Genomic DNA, 17,968 nt, shown 5'->3' with positions numbered 1-17,968 from the left:
CTTTAAAGAGTCGTAGCGCCTGTTCAGTACGGCTTGGTCACAAATGTGATAGGAAATTGCAACATATTTGTATAAGTCCTTTTGTGTTGCAAATAATACAAAATGATATCGAATAAAAGCTGACTTGTTCATTTCCCAATAGTAGTCAATCTGTTAAATTAAAGAAATGCATTAAAACAAAGTTAGGTTCCACCGAGATTTGAACTCGGATCGCTGGATTCAGAGTCCAGAGTGCTAACCATTACACCATGGAACCACCATGCTGAGCTCGTGAAATATTGGCTACTCATTTCCAACCCACACTCATACTCTGACGTCATATGTGTTGATTTTAATCCGCTTGGGATCCGTTTAAAGATTTTGATCATATGTACTTTATTCAAAAACAGAAACGTCATAGTATACAAGACTACATACTGCCTGTCCCAAACACTGCGGTCAAGCCAACCGACAGTTCGACAAAAGCGGTCGAGCCAGCGAGGCACTCGCTTTTTGCTGGCTCTGTGTACAGCAGGTATTACGGTAATCATTGAACACAATAGGGAACTAGATAGAATTGCTTTTCTCTGCACTTGGTTTCAGATTAATATTTTTTTGGGAAATTTTTAGTTGTCAGTCCATTCTTCCATGTCTGCCTGGTAGGTCACATCCAGTGGAAGCCCACCACTCATTTTCAGAAAATTCTGATGTAGCATTTCAAAATAAAGCTCCTACAAAAATGAAGATTTATCTGTTTAATATTCTTGATGTCAGATTAAAGTTTCGGGAAATTTCCTAATTGTCAGTCCATCATTTCACTTCAGGGTGGAACCCCCCACTGAATTTCTGAAAATTTGGATGTAACATTTCAAAATAAAGCTCATCCATAGGTTGTGACTTTTTTGTTTACGCTCAACATGCTTTCAGATTACAATTTTGTAACAATTCCAAATTTTAAGTCTATCTTTCCAGTCTATGTCCAGTGACATAGATAATGATTTATTGATTGGATCACAGTGTTTTCTTCTTCTTCTTGGTCTCTTTGGGTTTCGTCTGAGGTCTTCTTTTGGTAGTGTGAAGCTTTTTTAGTTTAGGTTTCATTTGCTTTTCTTTGGACCCAAATCCCTTTGGTGTAAGCTTGCGTGTATTCAGTTTTGGAGGTCGAGTGGCTTCAGGTTCGTGAGACTTGCCTTCCTGACAGGATTTGAACACATGGACCTCATGAACCTTCAGACCTTTGACTTCAGGCGGGCTACCACAGGTGGCCATTACCTCCATGCCCACTTTCTCCACCCACCTACAAGAAACAGCAAGTGGAAAATTATTCCATTGTGTGATTCTTCTAAATATTTTAGAAACAAAGTTTAAGCAAAATGGCACCAACTTCCTCAGCGGGAGCAGTGGACAGTCACATAGCAGTGGGTTGTCCTGCAGGTCCACCACCTCCAGGCCTTTAAGTAGGTTGAGGTCAGGAAGGTTCTCCAGTTTGTTTCCTCTCAAAGTCAGAGCCTTCAGCCCAATGTCCAGCCCCTCAAGAGAATCCATGGACATCTGGACAGCAACACAATTTCAATGACTGAGTATCAATAACTTCCAAGTTTGTACTAAAAGCATGCATACAGCTTCAGTGTGGGTGGCTCATAAGAAATCAGCCCCTAACATCATATTTTTTTAGGCCATGAGAGTCGACAGGCTGATGACAAATGTCCTTCTCTTGTCAGATCAACAATTGTGCTGTGTTTCACATGTGCATGAAAACATAAAACTGTACTAGTGAACACAATATCAATACATCTAATATTGTTAGTTGCAAGATTGGATATATGGATGGATTTTTTATTTTATTTTATTTGACATGACCATCATATGATTTTTTTTTTTTTTTTGTCATGCCAAACATTCCCCATACCTTCTCAATGCCCATGTGATCCATATAAAGTCTCTTCAGACTCTGGGAAACAGGAAGGAATGCCTTAGGTCCCAGGAAGGGAATCAAATTCTTTGACAGCCTAAGCTCCTCCAGGTTAGGAGCCACCGTGAGAGCATGAGTGGGAATCTCTGTCAGTTGATTTGAATCCAAGTGAAGTGTGGCAAGAAAAGCTGAGTCCAGGGCGCCCTTCGCAATAGACGCAATGCTGTTATTTGTCAGGTAAAGTTCTTTAAGATGAGGCGTTTTTGAGGACAGCAGGCCAGTTGGCTCTAGTTTAGAGATGGCATTCTGCTCCAGGTGCAAAACAAACAAATTTGGTAATAGCACCAGAGCTGTGTTAAAGACAGGAGGAGGGAGAGATTAGAAACAGTTTTTTTTTCCATCGTTAACTCATAAAACACACAAAAACTTGACATGTTACTGACCTGATCCAGGGAATTGTCCCAGTCGATTGCCATCCAGGTGCAGGTAGGTTAGTTGTGGGGCACCTGTAAAGGCCCCAGAATCTAGAAATGTGATGTCATTGTCCGAAAGATACAGATAAAGTAGGTTTTTCATTCCCTGAAAGGCACCACTCTCCACTTCGTGGATTTTGCAAAACTGTAGGTGAAGAGAAACTACTTGGCCACTGCCTGGAAAGCTGTTAGAGGGAAGGTAGTGGAAGTGGTTGCTACGGATATCGAGCAGCTGCGTTTTGGCCGGGAAGCCTCGTGGAACTTTGGTGTGGCCGCGGCCCTCGCAAGTGGCATGCTGGGCTTCAATCTGGGGGATGGTAAAAAAAGAAAAAAGATGACGTTACAATAGTAATGATGAATTGGTGTCATATAGCGCTTTTCTAGGCACTCAAAGCACTTAACATTGAACCCTTTATTTATTCACACCACAGTCACATTGGTGGTGGTAAGCTCCATGTGTAGCCACAGATGCCCTGGGCCTGGGGCAGCATGACGGAAGCATGGCAACCAATCTGTGCCAAACGGACCTTCCGACCACCACCAAACATTCACTCACATTCGTACGAGTCAATGTGGGTTAAGTGTCTTCCCCCAAGGACCAGACTGGGATGGAGTGGAATTTGAACCGCCAACCTTTTGGTGATTGGACAATTAAAAATCAATATATCAATAATAAATGAAATAAACCAGCTCTCCAACCAGAGTTCTCCAATTCCCTCTGCGGAGAATATCTAATTTTGCTATTGTTACCAAAAACAAAAATCAAAAAAAAAAATCATGGGATTAAGTTTGAGGCAATACCTTTAATTTCTTTCTTTTGCCTTTGGCTTTTTGAGGCTAAAAAAAAAGGCAAGTACGGGCTAAAAGTTGTTCAAGGTGTCATTAATGAAAATTAACAAAATCGGGATAATGTACCGCAAGAGTGAACAACTCACATCGCAATCACAGTCCGCTGGACACTTGACTTTCAGCTTGGGCTTGGCGGTGGGTGTTTGGGCGCTCTCGTCGTCTTTCTCCAAATCATCCTTCAGCGTCTCCCCACGACTGCGACAGCGCAGATCCAGAAGGGCCACAGCCTTTAGCGGCTCATCTGACAGGTGAGGAGGCCCAGCACAGGCTCCCAGTACCTTTATCCCACCTGCACTCGCCCACCGCTTCAGGGGCCGCATGTAGCAATTGCAATAGAGCGGGTTGCCTATAAGAAGATTGAATGAATGAAGTGAAGAATTTCCCGAAGTTCACTTGTCTTTTTTTCGTCCTGCTGCTCTACCTGTCAAGTTGAGGCTCCCCAGGTTCTTGGGGCCCGTGAGGGGCTCAAGGTAGCGGAGCTGATTGTGACTGAGGTCCATGTGGGTTAGGAGGGGGGCCCCCGACATAGCCTGTTCAGACAGGTCCTGGAGGGACAAGTGGTCGAGGTAGAGGTGTGTCAGCTTGGCCATTGAAACCGACTCTTCGCCGAGGTAGATCATGGGGTTGTGGCTCATGTCCAGCCGCGTGACCTCACGAAGTCTACACGCAGAGAAGAGAGTGAGGGAGAAAGGTCAACCCACATAAGAGTTCTTGAGCGTCACAGCCCATTTTTTTGCTTCACCTGCTCATGGCCTGGGTGGGGAAGAACTGCAACTCGTTGTGGTCCAGGCTGAGACGGCTGAGTGTGAACAGTCCGGCAAACGCCTCGTGGGCCAAATTGTTGAGGGAGTTGTGGCTAAGACGAAGCCACTTTATATTGTTCAGGCCCTGGAGGATGCGTTGTATACCCAAAGGACAACTATTCATATGGTGGAACGCTGTAAATGTCAGCACAACATTAATGGAACGTTTTCTAGAAGTCTAAAAGAGTACCTGGAAGGCCAGGTTGGGGATGTATACTAGCTGGTTGTGAGTGATGGCCAGCATGTTGAGGAAACCAAGCTGCGTGAAGGCTCCAGGCTGGATCTCTTCTACGCGGTTGTGTTCCAGGTGAAGCTCTTTCAAGGAGGAGAGGCCATCGAAGGACTCCTGCAATATCAAGAGCGAAGTGGAGCAAAGGTATGTGGCTAAATTAAAAAATGGAACATCAACGACTCCATCCCCATTAAATATGTGCTTACCTGGAGAAGAATGTCGATTTTGTTGTAGGCAAGGTTGAGTGAGACCACGCGGCCCAGAGCTCGAAAAGCACCCTCCTTCACCCTGTTGATGTTGCAGCGCTGCAGGTTGAGGTGGGTGAGGTAGGGCGTGTGAGTGAACGCCCCCCTGGGGAGCTCCTGCAGGTTGTTATTCCTCAGGTCCAGTTTCACCGTTATCTGCGCGTGACATGACGGTATAGAGGTGATTCATGACTAAAAACAAAAAAAAAAACAAAAAACAAAACAAAACCAAAGTTTATGTTGTTTTGCACAGGATTTTTGAAGTTGTTATGTTGCCCTTGTGACGCTTCCTCCTTTTCATTTGGGAGTGGCCTTTGACCTTTTGCCGCACTCACCTGTCCGTGCTATGTGTTCCTATATTTATGGTTTCCTGTCTGTGCTTGGTGTTCCTCTATCTTGCAATGCATACAGGTGCCTGGGTGAAACGGAGGAATGATCAGTAGAGGTGTCCAGCCGTTTCCCAACAGTGAAGCTAATCTTTCAGACCAGACTGTGTGAAGTTTGCATGTTCTCCCTGTGTCTGCATGGGTTCTCTCCAGGTTCTCCAGCTTCCTTCCAAAAACAAGCATGTAAGGAATCTCTTGTCCGTACGTATGTGAGTGTGAGTGGTTGTTCGTCTCTATGTGGCCCTGTGATGAACTGGCAACTTGTGGGTATTGGAGATGGATGGATGGATGTAACCACCACCCCTCTACCTCTCGTATTAGTATAAAAAAACACAGCTGTTTTAGACATCAGGCGCAACACTCTTCAGAGTACCTGTACTCTGGTGACGCTGTTGCCTCTGGCCAGACAACTATAAAGTCTTCCTTTGAAGACTTTTGTTTGCAGAAATTGATTCCAGCCTCCACCGAGCGGCACGTTTAGGCTACCCACCTCATCTACCGTTTTGGGGACCTCGGTTAAATTCTTGCCGACACATGCCACGGTGAGTTTGGTGCCATCGCAGCTGCAGACTTTGGGACATTTGCCGGCGTGTCCGAGCAGAGCCAGGGAAAACATCAGCAGGCAGGACACAGCAGAGACAAAGTTCATCTGCGTACGCGGGGGGGTGGGGGAGAAAAGCGCTGTGAGAATCAGTGCTGCAGTACTGCTGTGTGTTGCAGGCAAATTGTGTGTTTACATGAGTGAACATCTTGAAAACCACAACAATGCTTAGTTGGAGAGATGAACCACTGATACATTCCGACTAATTTTCCTTGAATTTTTCTATGTGTACATCCATTTTATAACACAAATTTTTCCTGCACACAGTGTTGCTGAAGTTTGTTTGTAAAAAAAAATGTTGTATTGTTGGGGACTATGGATGAAATTTGAGCGCTCATGTACTCAGTGTTCATCAATATGCACTGTGCCGTCTAAATAAACTTATAATAAATAATAATATACAATAATAATAATAATAAATATCACACACATTTTCCATAAAGCACAGAACATTAGACCTTAACACTGCCATTGGACTATTTCCATTTCTCTTAGAATTCTTTTAAATCTTAATTCTGAATAAAGCTGTTACTTTGTTAATGAAGTTATTTTCTTGCTAGGTCATATATCTAAATGACCTACATTTGAAGCTCCTCGTGTCAGACCTCCCGATTTGGAATTTACATGCGCAGAAAAGACAAACTTACCGTGGAACAGAGGGTCGTCGGTCAAGATTTCCTTGCTGGCACCAATCAATAGTTGATTGCAGGTCAATAAAAATGCCAGTTTAAGCCGTAGTTATCTGCCAGCTAGATCTCCATGTGTACTTTCAGCACTTACAGTCTGAGGTCCCAGCAGCCAACAAACAAGGCTCTGGGAAATTCTTTTCAGGGACCCCTGATCCCTGTGGCCCTGCACTGCAAATTAACACCTTGGCTTTACATTTTCGCTCTGGGGTGTAGCACAGAGACAGTCGCAGCTGGTTAAACCTATTTGTGGTCCGATTATTTGCAAAAAAAAACCCACGTTTTTTGGGCAGTGGAATTAGGACTTAAGATTTATGGTTTATATTAAGTTGGAAGGATTCTGACTTGTTTTTGTTTTTTTTGCCTATGAGGAATGCAGAAATCAAACTCTGAACTCACAATTTCCCTTTATTATTTTCATTTTCGTTCTTAAGGGGCATACACTCAACGCATTTTTTCTTTTGTTTTTTCTCCAGGCCTCAGTAGGTCTGTCACGCACAATTAATCTAAAACTTGAAATGGACATCCAGTGACAGCATATTCCTTCAAAAAGACCCGTTTCAGTACGCTGATAAACTGAACAATTTAGCTTATGCTTTAAAAACTGCAGTAAGCAATAGAAGAATACAAGCCTTCTGTGTTCAGTCAGACAGAAAAGGTCTTAAGCAAAATCAAGTCAGTTATGTTTAAACTTGTCTTTACTTTAAACTGTGTATGGAGTTGGTTTTATTTCTTAGTTTGTGAAATGTGAACCTTGGTTATCTTGCCCAACGCAGAAGAAGTCACAGAATTGTAGCAAGATGTTTACTTATAAACAACAATGACAAACTGGAAGAAGGAAGTGCTGACACGAGACGGAAAAAAATATCCATAAGTATTTTATGGGTATAGAATAGTTGGTTCATGCCTCAGTAGGTGTACTGTCAAAACTCTCCCCTTCCACCAAGGCAAATTAGAACTGAGGCAAGTGACTCTGCAAATGTTTTATTAACTTTAATTGATAAAACGGACTCTGCCTCAATGATGTTGAAAAAAATTAAAACTTATGAATAAAAGATTGTCGCACTTAATAGAATAAAATCAAATTTATTTTCACAACACAGATCCGAAAAACACTGCATTCTATGCCCCAATAAAAGCAGGAAATACATTTTATTTATTGAATCCCTTTTGATTGTGTCATTATTTTTATCAGTCCATGACAAAGTTAAACATATGAAATTCAATAAACATTATTTTTCCATTAAAACTCAAAAACTAGGTGTCAACTGTCCACATGTACATCGGCCGAGGCCCTGGATAAACCTGCTGGAAAGCATTCTTGGTTTGCACTACAACAAAAACAGTCAACCAGGTGGAAGGAACCAGGGGAACACACCTCACCGGATTTAAGGAAGAGAGGTTTGTTTTTTTTGTTTTTTTTCAACCAAAGTGAATGGAGGTAACAGTGCTTTAGCTGGGTTGAACGGGTCCACCAGCTGAGTCTCACGCCACTCAAACGGTCAAGAAGGTGGTGGGAGTCCGGCCTGGCGAGTCCTGCCTGGTGTGCTTCAAACATGAGCTTCTGCGTACGGCATTCCAAAAAAGGTCCATAGGCGGTTCAAGAGTGCTTGTGTGTGCGTATGTCTGTTTGTGTGTGCGTGTGCGTGTGTGCAGTCCTCAGCCTTCAGGCCTGACTCTTTGCAACATCGACTGAAGGCTGCTTCGGGCGTCGCCGCACGACTCCAGGGCCTTGCTGTTCCTGTGAATGACAGCGCACATGCTTTTATTGTGAAGTTTTCAGAGGAAACGGTTTGCACTTGTTTCTGGAAAACAGATATGAAGGAGCTCCGTAGAAATAAACGCCGGCAAAACACAAACAGCTATTTATCATTTAAAGGTCCAGTGTGTGAAATATAGCTTGATGTATGAGGTTTTTTTATATTGGTAAAAGCTTAACATACTGCCCATAAATGCATTAATTAAAGTGTATACTTGCAGTACAATAAAAGTAAGTTTACCATTTTAGTTTAGCTAAAATGGGATTTCTTTTTTGCTGCAGTACCTCGAGTGGCCACTGGTGGAAACGCCACCATATTGCCAGTCCGGTATCCAGTTCTTATAATACATCCATGGGCAAGGAGCTTGCTCCCAGTGAGTTGCCATCTTGCATGGCCATATTTCTACGGAAGCCTGGTGTGGACAATCCCGGCCGCCTGGAAGTGCGTTTCGTAATTAGGGCGACTGCTCGCCTCTTCAAATAAACCAACGAAGAAGAAGAAGAAGACGGACGAGGGATTCAGGTTTGGGTGAGCGAGCCAATGTAGTTCGCCGGCAAGCTAAAACAAGACCACTCGATGTCGCCATTTCTTTTCCAACATCTCTAAATATGACACACTGGACCTTTAAGCAGCCACATGTCGGCGCTTAAACAGAACGAACAAAATCCTCCACCATGCATGCAAATCACACCGCAGTGAACCACAGCAAGAATTGAAACAGTTGTGTGAGCTTGACTGAGGAGAGAAGGACAGGCTGTGTATTCTGTACCTGCGAGTCGCCTACTGGCCGATTCAGTTTACGCCCTTACCGGGACATGAAAGCCTCCAACACAGCCACGTTCTCTTTGGGGAAATAGTCCTGTCGCACCACGTGCTCCAGCGCCTGCAGGTGGCCAGGAACCACGCGCACAGGCTTCACCTTGTCCTCGCTCTGAACACGGAGGAGCACGACACACACCAATCAGATGGTTTGACGCAACCGGCCGAGTGAATCGTTCGAGTGAATTCAACTGCGGCGTGAACACCAACCTTGAGGAGTCCGAGCAGCACCAGCAGAGACGACACAAAGCTGTACCCTTGGAAGGAGGGGGTGGCGAAGGCTTTCCTGAGGAGTGCATCTGTGACAAAGCAAGCAGTGTTGGTAGCAATGTTGGTTAAAAAAAAATAATTTAAAAAATATGCTGCTGGCTATAAAAAGGCTATTTTCAATCATTATCAAGAGGTTTATGGGAGGGAAAAGAAAAGGAGAAAATCCAAGTTCAAAAATAAAAATTCAAAGAGGTGCAAAGCGACATCAAACTTTTATAAGCTGATCAAAATCAAATCAAATCAAAGAAATTTTCACTGACCAACGCTGTCCAACACGGCGTCCTTCACCTCGTTGTTCTCCTCTTTGTACACAGACGCGATCTTGAGAAACGCTTCGGCTGTTTTGGTGGAATCCGAAACGTCCACCTGTGCGGAAAGAAAACAGGGCCCCCCCGAGTCAAAAATCAGCGTCTACCACCTCGTGTCACTCTTGGCGGTATTCTTTCTGTTGTGTTTGGGAATGTGACAGATCTCAGATAGAAACATTTTTGAGAAACATAACACTAAAAGTAAGGACGTTTATTAAGGGATGAATTGCTAAATTGCCAATATGTTTTTTTTTTTTTTATTCAAATTTCAATCATCCAAACCACCAAACAAGAGTCAATGGCAGAAAAAGCTGTTTCACATGTTTCATAGGGCGCAACATTCTCTCTAACCCAGGTACCTGCTGCTGGATCAGCGATGCTCTGGTGGCGCCCAGCTTGAGGAGTTTGTCTGGAGACGGGAAACTGAGGAAAGAGGAAACGTCCGGCGGCCGAGATGCCGGTGCGGGTGTGGAGAACTGCGGAGAGCCAGAGAGGGAGGGGGAGAGAGAGAGGGAGAGAGAGAGAGAGAGAGAGAGAGAAAGAGAGAGAGAGAGAGAGAGAGAGAGAGAGAGAGAGAGAACACAAATCCTTCAATGATGGCATTGGCTAAAAATGCACAATGAAAAGCCGGCATGCGTTGCGACCGGAGCACCGCTTGACCATCAAGGTCGAGCCAATGAGATTCTGCACAGAATTCAAGCAACAAGGACGACAAGTCGGCCATCATCACGTTTCTCTCACCTTTGTGCTGCTTTTTTCCAGCTCCCCCTCTTCTTCCTCCTCCTCCTCCTCCTCTTCTTCTTCCTCCTCATCTATCTCCTCTTCATCCAGGTCCTCATCTCCATCCTCCTCCTCCTCCTCCTCCTCTTCCCCCTCCCCGCCCTCATCATCCTCGTCGTCTTCCTGGTCGCCTTCATCATCACTGAGGCAATTGGAAAGAAAGAAAGAAAGAATGTTAAAGGCAGTTAAAACAAAAATATGATCACAACGAGAGAAGGGATGACAGGAAAGGTGTAGAAAAGAGTGGTGTGCACAGCGCTGTAGTGTAGTATAGTTCAGTGGCACTGAGGGAGAGACAGGGGGGCAGAGATGGAAGTAGAGAAGGGGGGGAAAGGATCAGGAATGAGGACGTCAGAGGGAAATAGAATGTTACATGTCTTGGGAGAAGTAGAGCCAGAGAGGCCAGACTGAGGTGCCTTGGACATGATGTCCAGAGGAGGGACAGTGAATATTATGGGATAGAAGGATGGCGAGGTTTGGTCTTTTTTAATTCAACGTATTTCATTCCTATTCAAAGACATTTACTATGGTTTTTTGCTGCTATTATGCGAGACAACCACGTTGCTTTTGCCGAGAGCATTTAGTTTAGTTTGTTTTCATACTAGAAAGTGCTCTAATTTAAGTAATTTCCCCTGGGGACGAATAAGATTTACTGATTCTGCGTACACACAAACTCCCAGGCCACAGAACTGTGGATGCACGGATAAACAAAGTTACCTGAGCGAACCAAGAACACCACCCAGGTTCAAGTCTTCCAAACAGTCCTTGAGAGCTTTGCAGCCATCCTCTCCGAGACAATTGCCTGGAAAAAAAGCACAGAGTTCTTCTGTTTTTGACAAACGTAATTCTTCCGCATTTACGCCAATGATGAAGACATCAGTAAATAAACCACATGAGGGCTTGAGTTAACAGGTTTGTACCGTTCAGGTCAAGTTTCTCCAACTGGTCCTTGCCCTTGACGGCCTTTGCCACGGTAAGAGCGGCTTCCCCAGTGATCTCCCCAAAGGACAGGTTGAGTTCCTGTCAAACAGGCGAGAGGATTATTGATTGCGGAAGAGGTTCGTCCGCATCGCAGCTTTGGAGGTGAATCGGTCCCGACAACTGTTTTCCCATGCGGCGTGCGGGCGCATCAGGATCGTCACCTTCAGGATGGGGAGGCCTCCCGACACGCTGTCGGCGATGGCGCTGGCCCCGGCGGACCGCAACAGACAGTCGCCGAAGTTGATCACCTGGACGCTGCGCAGGTGCTTCAGGGCCTGAAAGAGACGCGAGCTGTTCACCTGCGGTTTTCGACGACGTCACACACCGTGAAACAAGCAAATCTGATCCCTCTCGCTTTGCACAACATACAGTCTGTAGCTGCAGCTGAGGGACAATAAAGGCTTAGTTTTTATGAATTAACACCTGATTCAGAACTGAGCAGGATTTGTTAAGTGCCTGTCATCATTTAAAAAAAACAAAAAATATACGAATAATAAAAAATATTGAAATGACAGACAGACAGACAGATAGATAGACAGATAGACAGACAGACAGACAGACAGACAGACAGACAGACAGATAGACAGATAGACAGACAGATAGACAGACAGATAGACAGACAGACAGATAGACAGATAGACAGATAAAATAGACCAGGGGTGTCAAACTCATTTTGGTTCACGGGCCACATAGATGAAAATCTATTCCCAAGCGGGCTGGACCAGTAAAATCATGGCTTGGTGAAAATAACAACAACTTCCAGCTGTTATTTCAGCACTCTGCATCAGTGTTGTCAACTCCTCAGTAAGGAAGGTCGCTATTGACTGTCCTAAAAGCAGTCAAATGACGTCATCGTCTGGTTTGCATTATTGACAATTTGCACTTGATCGCAACGCAATAACACCAGGAAAAGTCGCTAGATTTGTCGCTAGTCGCTTTTGACAAACAAACAAAAAAGTCACCATGGGGAGTTGGAAAGTCGCCAGATGTAGCGAGAAAGTCGTCAAGTTGGCAACACTGCTCTGCATCAACTTTGTCTGTTTAGACAGAGACGTTCTGGGGCAATGAGGGTAGCCAATAGGAGTTGCGGGTGGCTGTACTTGCGCCGGTTTGCTCAGCCCCAGTATTGAGTTTGTTTGCGAAGCAGAAACGATATTGCCACAACAAGTGGACACATTTAGAACGGCACTTTCTTTGATTGGTAAATTGCAGTTTTTATATTTTGCAAAATCATCTCGCGGGCCGGAAAAAAACTGTTTGCTGGCCTGATCCGGCTCGCGGGCCGTAGGTTTGACACCCATGCAATAGACAGATAGAAAGATAGATAGATAGACAGATAAACAGATGCACAAATAGATAGACAGACAGATAGATGATAGACAAATAGGTAGACAAACAGGCAACAGATAGACAGAGAGACAGACAGATAGACAGACAGACAGATATATTCTATCATGTTAGAAGGGGATTTACCTGAGCCATTGCCATAGCCCCCTTCGCAGTGAAGGTGTTGTCGTTGAGGTTGATGATGCGAAGGCCTGCGTTGTGCTGCAAAGCTTTGGCCAGCGCCGTCACACCAGGATGATTGATGCCATTCTGAGGCATGTGAATTTCTTCCAAGCTGCCGATCAACTGGGCAAAGTAAATAAATAAATAAATAAATAAATGAATAAAGGTAATCACCCCCCACTCTGTTTTAAGGTGGAGATAAGATGTTCGAGGTAAAACTTGTCCTTGCACATCGAGCATCTGCTGCCAAATCGGGTTCACAGACCAAATCTTGTTTGGTCTGTGAACCCGCAGCAAAACCCCTGAAAGTTGGTCAACGTCTTCATCCTCAGAGAGGCCGAAAACCCGACAGGAGACGAAAAGTGTGTTCCAAACCTGGAAGGCGTGTGCGAGGGCGGTGGCTCCGTCGTTCTCCAGCCGGTTTCTTCCAGCCACGAAGACCTTGAGACTGAGCGGGGTTCCTTCCTCGCTGGATAATTTGTGGCAGTGAGTCAGTGCAGCAGCCAAGATCTGAGGACGCGCACAGAGGAGGGACCCGTTTATGACACATGTTTGAATTTGGCTTTATTTTGACATTACATTTTAATGTGCTTTTATTTTGACATTTGCTTAACCTGCCCAGGAAGTTGTAGGTTCAGAGTTAACTTTATGTTAGTTTTTTTGAAGGCGTTAGCTGAATCGGGGCACCTGTGTTTCTGTGTTCATCGCACGCCATCCACACTGTAAATGCCATGGAGGCAATGTCGTAAGTAAATAATTCCATAATTGGAAGCATGAGATAATGTTTAAAAATATTATTTACATAAAAAAAGCAGTTTTTCCATTTTATTCCGTTTTATGTTTTATTGCTAATGAGTATGAGTATGGCTGTAACTGTTGCATCTATCCATCTATTAGTTTTTTTTCCCCCTCAGATATCACATATTTAATTTAGCCTTAAAATGATAAATATATCAGAGCCCAGGGGTGGGTCGAGATAAGTTTGTACTTCTTCCAATCCCCTTGGATTGTTTCTTTCCTTATTTGCTTGACTTTGTTTTTTATTTTCTGTTTATTTTGACTTCTTGTATTTTCATTATTGTTGTTTACATGTTTGAAATAAATCAATACTTTATTGGAAAACGGTTGAGTTTGATTCTAGTGGGGGGGATCATCTCTCAATGACACGAGACCACGCCTGCCTCGTGACAACAACGTGATGTTGGCACGAGGCTGCAGCGCCGCCGCCGGATGAGAAACGTCTGACACCTTCTCCTGACTCACCTCCCCTCCCCCGATGCCCATGCCGCAGTTGTTGAGCCGCAGCTCCTGCAGAGCGTAGCAGGTGGGGCTCTTGAGCAGCGTCTCGATGCCCTTCACGCCGTCCGGTCCAAACGCGTTGTCGCTGAGGTCCAGGACCGTCAGCCGAGCGCCCGCCAGGATCAAGGCGTCGCCCATAGAATTCTGTGACAGACGCGTGCGGGGGAGATTGCAAACATAGTTTAAGGACCTGGTGTGCGGGAAAAACTCCAGAAACTGCAGGGATTTAATGGTGGAGCGTGAAGCTGATAACAGTGGAGAGTGATGTCAGAGGCACTTTACCAGAGCGGGCGGGATCTCAGGACGGAGACGACCAGTAAACATGTCACTCCAATAGCAGCACTAACAAAAGAGGAAACAAAAGTTTTAAGCGTCGGAGTCGGCAATCGTCAGATGTATATTTATATAAATAAACAAGGTTACAAAATTCTCTACCAACTGTAAACACGTAACATTCTGTGTGTATGAAACAGGAGGATTTTAACAGTTAATAGAGCAATGACACAGGCTTCCGAAATCCAATTGGACCACTGAATGAGCGCCTCTGGTTCTGGCTGGAGCACCTCCTCTTGAGACTGCAGAGTCCTAGACGGGAGTGGCAGTCTTTCTGACACCGCTCCCAGATGAAAGCAGGTGGCAGGTCGACCTTTCAGCCCGCTTTGTTCTTCTGCGGGCCCTCCTCTCGTCCCACCGGTGTTCTTCAAATCCTTGAAGACCCTCCTGGGTTTCGAGCTTCCAGGTGTGTCCGTTTGCTGCTGAGGCTTCCCATGTAGATCTGGCTGGCGCAGATCTTTGTATCGTGGCTGTGGCCGCCCTCGTGGCCCCACTTTAGGAGGTCTTCAGGGATTCTACCATCTTCCATCCGGGCACACATGACCCAGCCAGTGAAGATGTCTTAGTTTAAGTTTAAGGCCAGAACATCCCTGCTGGGCACCTTGTCTTCCCAGGAGATGCAGAGTATCCTATCTGTGAGTATTCGCAATGTCCATAGCTGTGTTTCCATGACACCTAGAACTGCGCAAAAGCTAAATATCGCAATAATAATAATAATTAAAAAAAAATGCTAATGGGAACACGTAAACTTCGAAAAACTTCTCAAATATGGATAAAAGGTTTTGACGCTCTCATGAGGTGGTTTTTCAGACGCATCGCGATAGAGGTATATCGCAAAAGTGTCATGGAAACACTTTTTTCGGATTTATATGCGACTTACGGGGTCACGTGACCGGTTCACGTCTAGTGAAAAACAGAAACAAACAATAGCAGACGCAATTCTCGTAAATTTCGGGGGACGAGATTTTATGAGAACCTGTACTGGAAACGCATCTCATGTCTCACAGGCATACAGGAGTGTGCTCACCACACAGGCCCTGCATACCTGCACTTTAGTGTGTAGCTACAACGGAATTGATGTTGGCTTTACAGACAGTCGTAAACAACTGAAAAAAAATAAAGCAATCGCAACAAGTTTTGTTGTTTCTCTGCCTTTCATTCAACAGGAGTTTTACATTGCCACGGTTCTGAACTTATAAATGTCAAAGCGAGACTCCAATTAAGAAGACACAGGGGGTGTAAATCCTGGTACCTTCATCTCACTCTTGGTCTCCAGGGCCTTCGCGATGGCCTTCGCTGCCTCCAAGCCGATTGTGTTTCCCTCGAGCCTCAGAGCCTGCAAGCCGTCAAACTCCTCAATTTCTTTCACTACGTCCGCCACTGGAGAGAAAGGAACAGGCCAAAAAATTTACAATCAATAAAAGCAGGGAACAAGAGCACGTGTAGGCATATTTTCTGAGACGCATGCCATGATGATCAACTGACGGCCCGTACCTGAGTTGGCATCGTCCCATTTTTTGCCCTGGCCTTTGTAGCTGAGCTCTTTTTCTTCCACTGCAGTCTTGGCCAGGGAGTTGGCCAACTGTGTAACAATATCTGTTGCCATTGGGACACCTGATGGACCAAAATCAATAGTTTACTTTCAGTCAGCTTTGTTAAAAAAACAAAGAAACAAACGAAAAACAATTTGTACAAAGGCACAATACTTTGTCTTTCTGTCACTGCTAAAATAGCAGCCCAAACACACACACATATTTATTTATTTTGTGCAGCGCAACTTTGGAATTCACTGCCTAGGGATCTTTGGCAGGCAACTACATTGTCCGTTTTTAAATAGCTTCTTAAAACTCACTTTTATCGTTTGGATTTCTCCTCGAATTTTGCAAACTGTTTTAATGCCTTGGTTTTTATTGTTTTTCTGTTGTTTCTCAGTTAATGGGGTTGTCTGTATGATTCTCTTGTTTTATATGTAAAGCACTTTCTTAATTTTATCTTTTAATAAGTGCTATGTAAATAAAGTTATCATTATTATCATTATTATTATCATCATCATCATTGCAAGGGAAGTATCACGAATTTTCCTGATCTGAACCGAATATTGTAGGAGGTTAAAAAACTGCTGAAATCGCACTTTTCAATGAGGGACATGGAGTATTGAGATTATGTAAGAACACATAGCGGTGTATCTTGATGCAGTTGATGTAACTAAAGTTGGTATTGATCGTAGGTGATAGCTGATTCAATAATTTTTGTACAAGTGTGGTATTTAGAACTAAAGTACACAATGTCATGGCAAAGATGATGTCTAAAGACTGGAATGTGTATGAATGCAGCTCCTGAGTGTGTGTTATTATACATGTTAAATAAAAAGAAAGTTCCAAAAAAGAAGTAAATCTAATCATATGGCTGGGTCACTGACGTTAGCGGCTTACATTTGTCCACTCGGGGGAACTGACGCTTGTTTTCATGTGAATTGCTTTCTGGAAGAATTCGGCTAGCTGTCCCTGCTGAGTGATGCTAACGGCATGCTAATACAGAATGCAGGTGTTTTTTTTTACCGGCGAAGCAGTTGACGGTTGTCGCTTCAGTTAAACATCACACGCATGTCCGCCAGTGACACGGCATCAAATCGTGATTATAAGTGGAGTTATTGACAGTAATATTAAGAGGGGGGGAGAGTTTCTCCCAGTTAACACAGGTGAGTGCGGCAAAGCGTGGCTCACTCGGCCTCTCACTCGGCTGTCAGCTTAGCTTAGCTTCGGCTAGTTGACCGCTTATGTTATGTTAGCGTTTTTATCACCGAGCGACAAAAACTCGAAAGCAAGACTTAGTGCAAGACGCGTGATAAACGGATATGGCGGTTTACCAGGTACACAAACGAGGTAAGTCTCCAAATCCAGACGGGTGTCACACTCCCGCTCGCTGCCGACGTTCAAAACACTCAGCAACAACACACGACTTGACGACCCCACGGCTGGGAGACAAGGGACTTGTAGTTCGATAGGACTACAAAGCACCGGTCATGTGCTTTTTGGCACCCGTCGAACAATCCAGTCATTCCCAAAATGACGTTGCGCTAGTATGATACATATCGAAAACGGTTGTTTTTTGTCTTTTTTTTTTCTCTCTACCTCAACAAATGTTTACACTCTCCTTAATAGTTTGTTACGGCTGTATAAGTGTGGGATTGGTTTCAACAGAAATAACGGTAACCGTTCTTTTTCATTTTGTTTTTCTATTTTAATTTTTCCATAAAATAAAACAAAACACGGTGAAGCGTTTTTAACTTGTGGATCACTAGTAACCTTCATCTATCTTTAAAAAAAAAAAAAAAAAAAGCGTATAAAAAATATTACAGTTATATAGTTAATATAGTTTTGTATGTTCTAAAATTATTAAGACTATAAAGTTAGTCTTTGTAAAGTACGTTTTCAAAACGTAATGATAATAATAATAATAATAATAATAATAATAATAATAATAATAATAATAATAATAATAATAATAATAATATTCTAATAATAATAATATTCTAATAATAATAATAATAATAATAATAATAATAATAATAATAATAATAATTAGTGCCATGCTATTTTATCCATGTGTGTGTTTGTGTGGAGGGGCGGGTCCATTTGAGGGGGTGAGAGGGAGCTTTTATTTGTTCATTTTGCTGCATGTTTTGCCATTTTATTTTGGTTTTAATCTGTGAAGCACTTTGGGTTGCATTTTTCATGCATGAA

The 17,968-nt window shown here is 43.8% G+C and overlaps 2 protein-coding genes and 1 non-coding gene across 4 annotated transcripts; all 3 read right to left on the bottom strand.

Moving 5' to 3' along the window:
• Positions 1-184: 184 nt before the first annotated feature.
• trnaq-cug (transfer RNA glutamine (anticodon CUG)) lies at positions 185-256 on the bottom strand. The gene has a single exon. It is a non-coding gene; the product is annotated as a tRNA-Gln (tRNA).
• A 556-nt stretch (positions 257-812) lies between these two features.
• On the bottom strand, positions 813-6,262 carry chadla (chondroadherin-like a). Its single transcript, XM_076032258.1, has 11 exons — positions 6,128-6,262; positions 5,370-5,528; positions 4,455-4,649; positions 4,207-4,362; positions 3,956-4,101; positions 3,635-3,873; positions 3,300-3,559; positions 2,335-2,671; positions 1,889-2,241; positions 1,364-1,530; positions 813-1,276 (listed from the first exon to the last, which is right to left on the bottom strand). Exons 2-11 carry the CDS (start codon positions 5,526-5,528, stop codon positions 991-993), a joined length of 2,298 nt encoding a protein of 765 aa, XP_075888373.1. The 5' UTR covers positions 6,128-6,262; the 3' UTR covers positions 813-990.
• Positions 6,263-7,236: 974 nt separating this feature from the next.
• On the bottom strand, positions 7,237-17,244 carry LOC142892249 (ran GTPase-activating protein 1-like). Of its 2 annotated transcripts, none has more exons than XM_076032254.1 (16): positions 17,092-17,244; positions 15,720-15,839; positions 15,478-15,605; positions 14,175-14,234; positions 13,857-14,036; positions 12,969-13,103; positions 12,558-12,716; positions 11,246-11,359; positions 11,024-11,123; positions 10,821-10,905; positions 10,065-10,245; positions 9,683-9,799; positions 9,276-9,381; positions 8,956-9,044; positions 8,696-8,857; positions 7,237-7,907 (listed from the first exon to the last, which is right to left on the bottom strand). In XM_076032254.1, exons 2-15 carry the CDS (start codon positions 15,829-15,831, stop codon positions 8,732-8,734), a joined length of 1,692 nt encoding a protein of 563 aa, XP_075888369.1. In that variant the 5' UTR covers positions 15,832-15,839; positions 17,092-17,244; the 3' UTR covers positions 7,237-7,907; positions 8,696-8,731. The 2 variants fall into 2 exon arrangements, with proteins under 2 accessions (XP_075888369.1, XP_075888370.1); XM_076032255.1 differs by having other exon boundaries at positions 8,736-8,857; positions 17,092-17,232.
• Between the last annotated feature and the right edge of the window lie 724 nt (positions 17,245-17,968).

The sequence above is a fragment of the Nelusetta ayraudi genome, unplaced genomic scaffold (genome assembly GCF_046127955.1).
Source record: "Nelusetta ayraudi isolate G7.1 ecotype Tasmania unplaced genomic scaffold, CSIRO-AGI_Nayr_v1 ptg000034l, whole genome shotgun sequence".
NCBI classification, from domain to species: Eukaryota; Metazoa; Chordata; class Actinopteri; order Tetraodontiformes; family Monacanthidae; genus Nelusetta; species Nelusetta ayraudi.
This window is presented reverse-complemented; position numbering and strand designations above follow the sequence as displayed.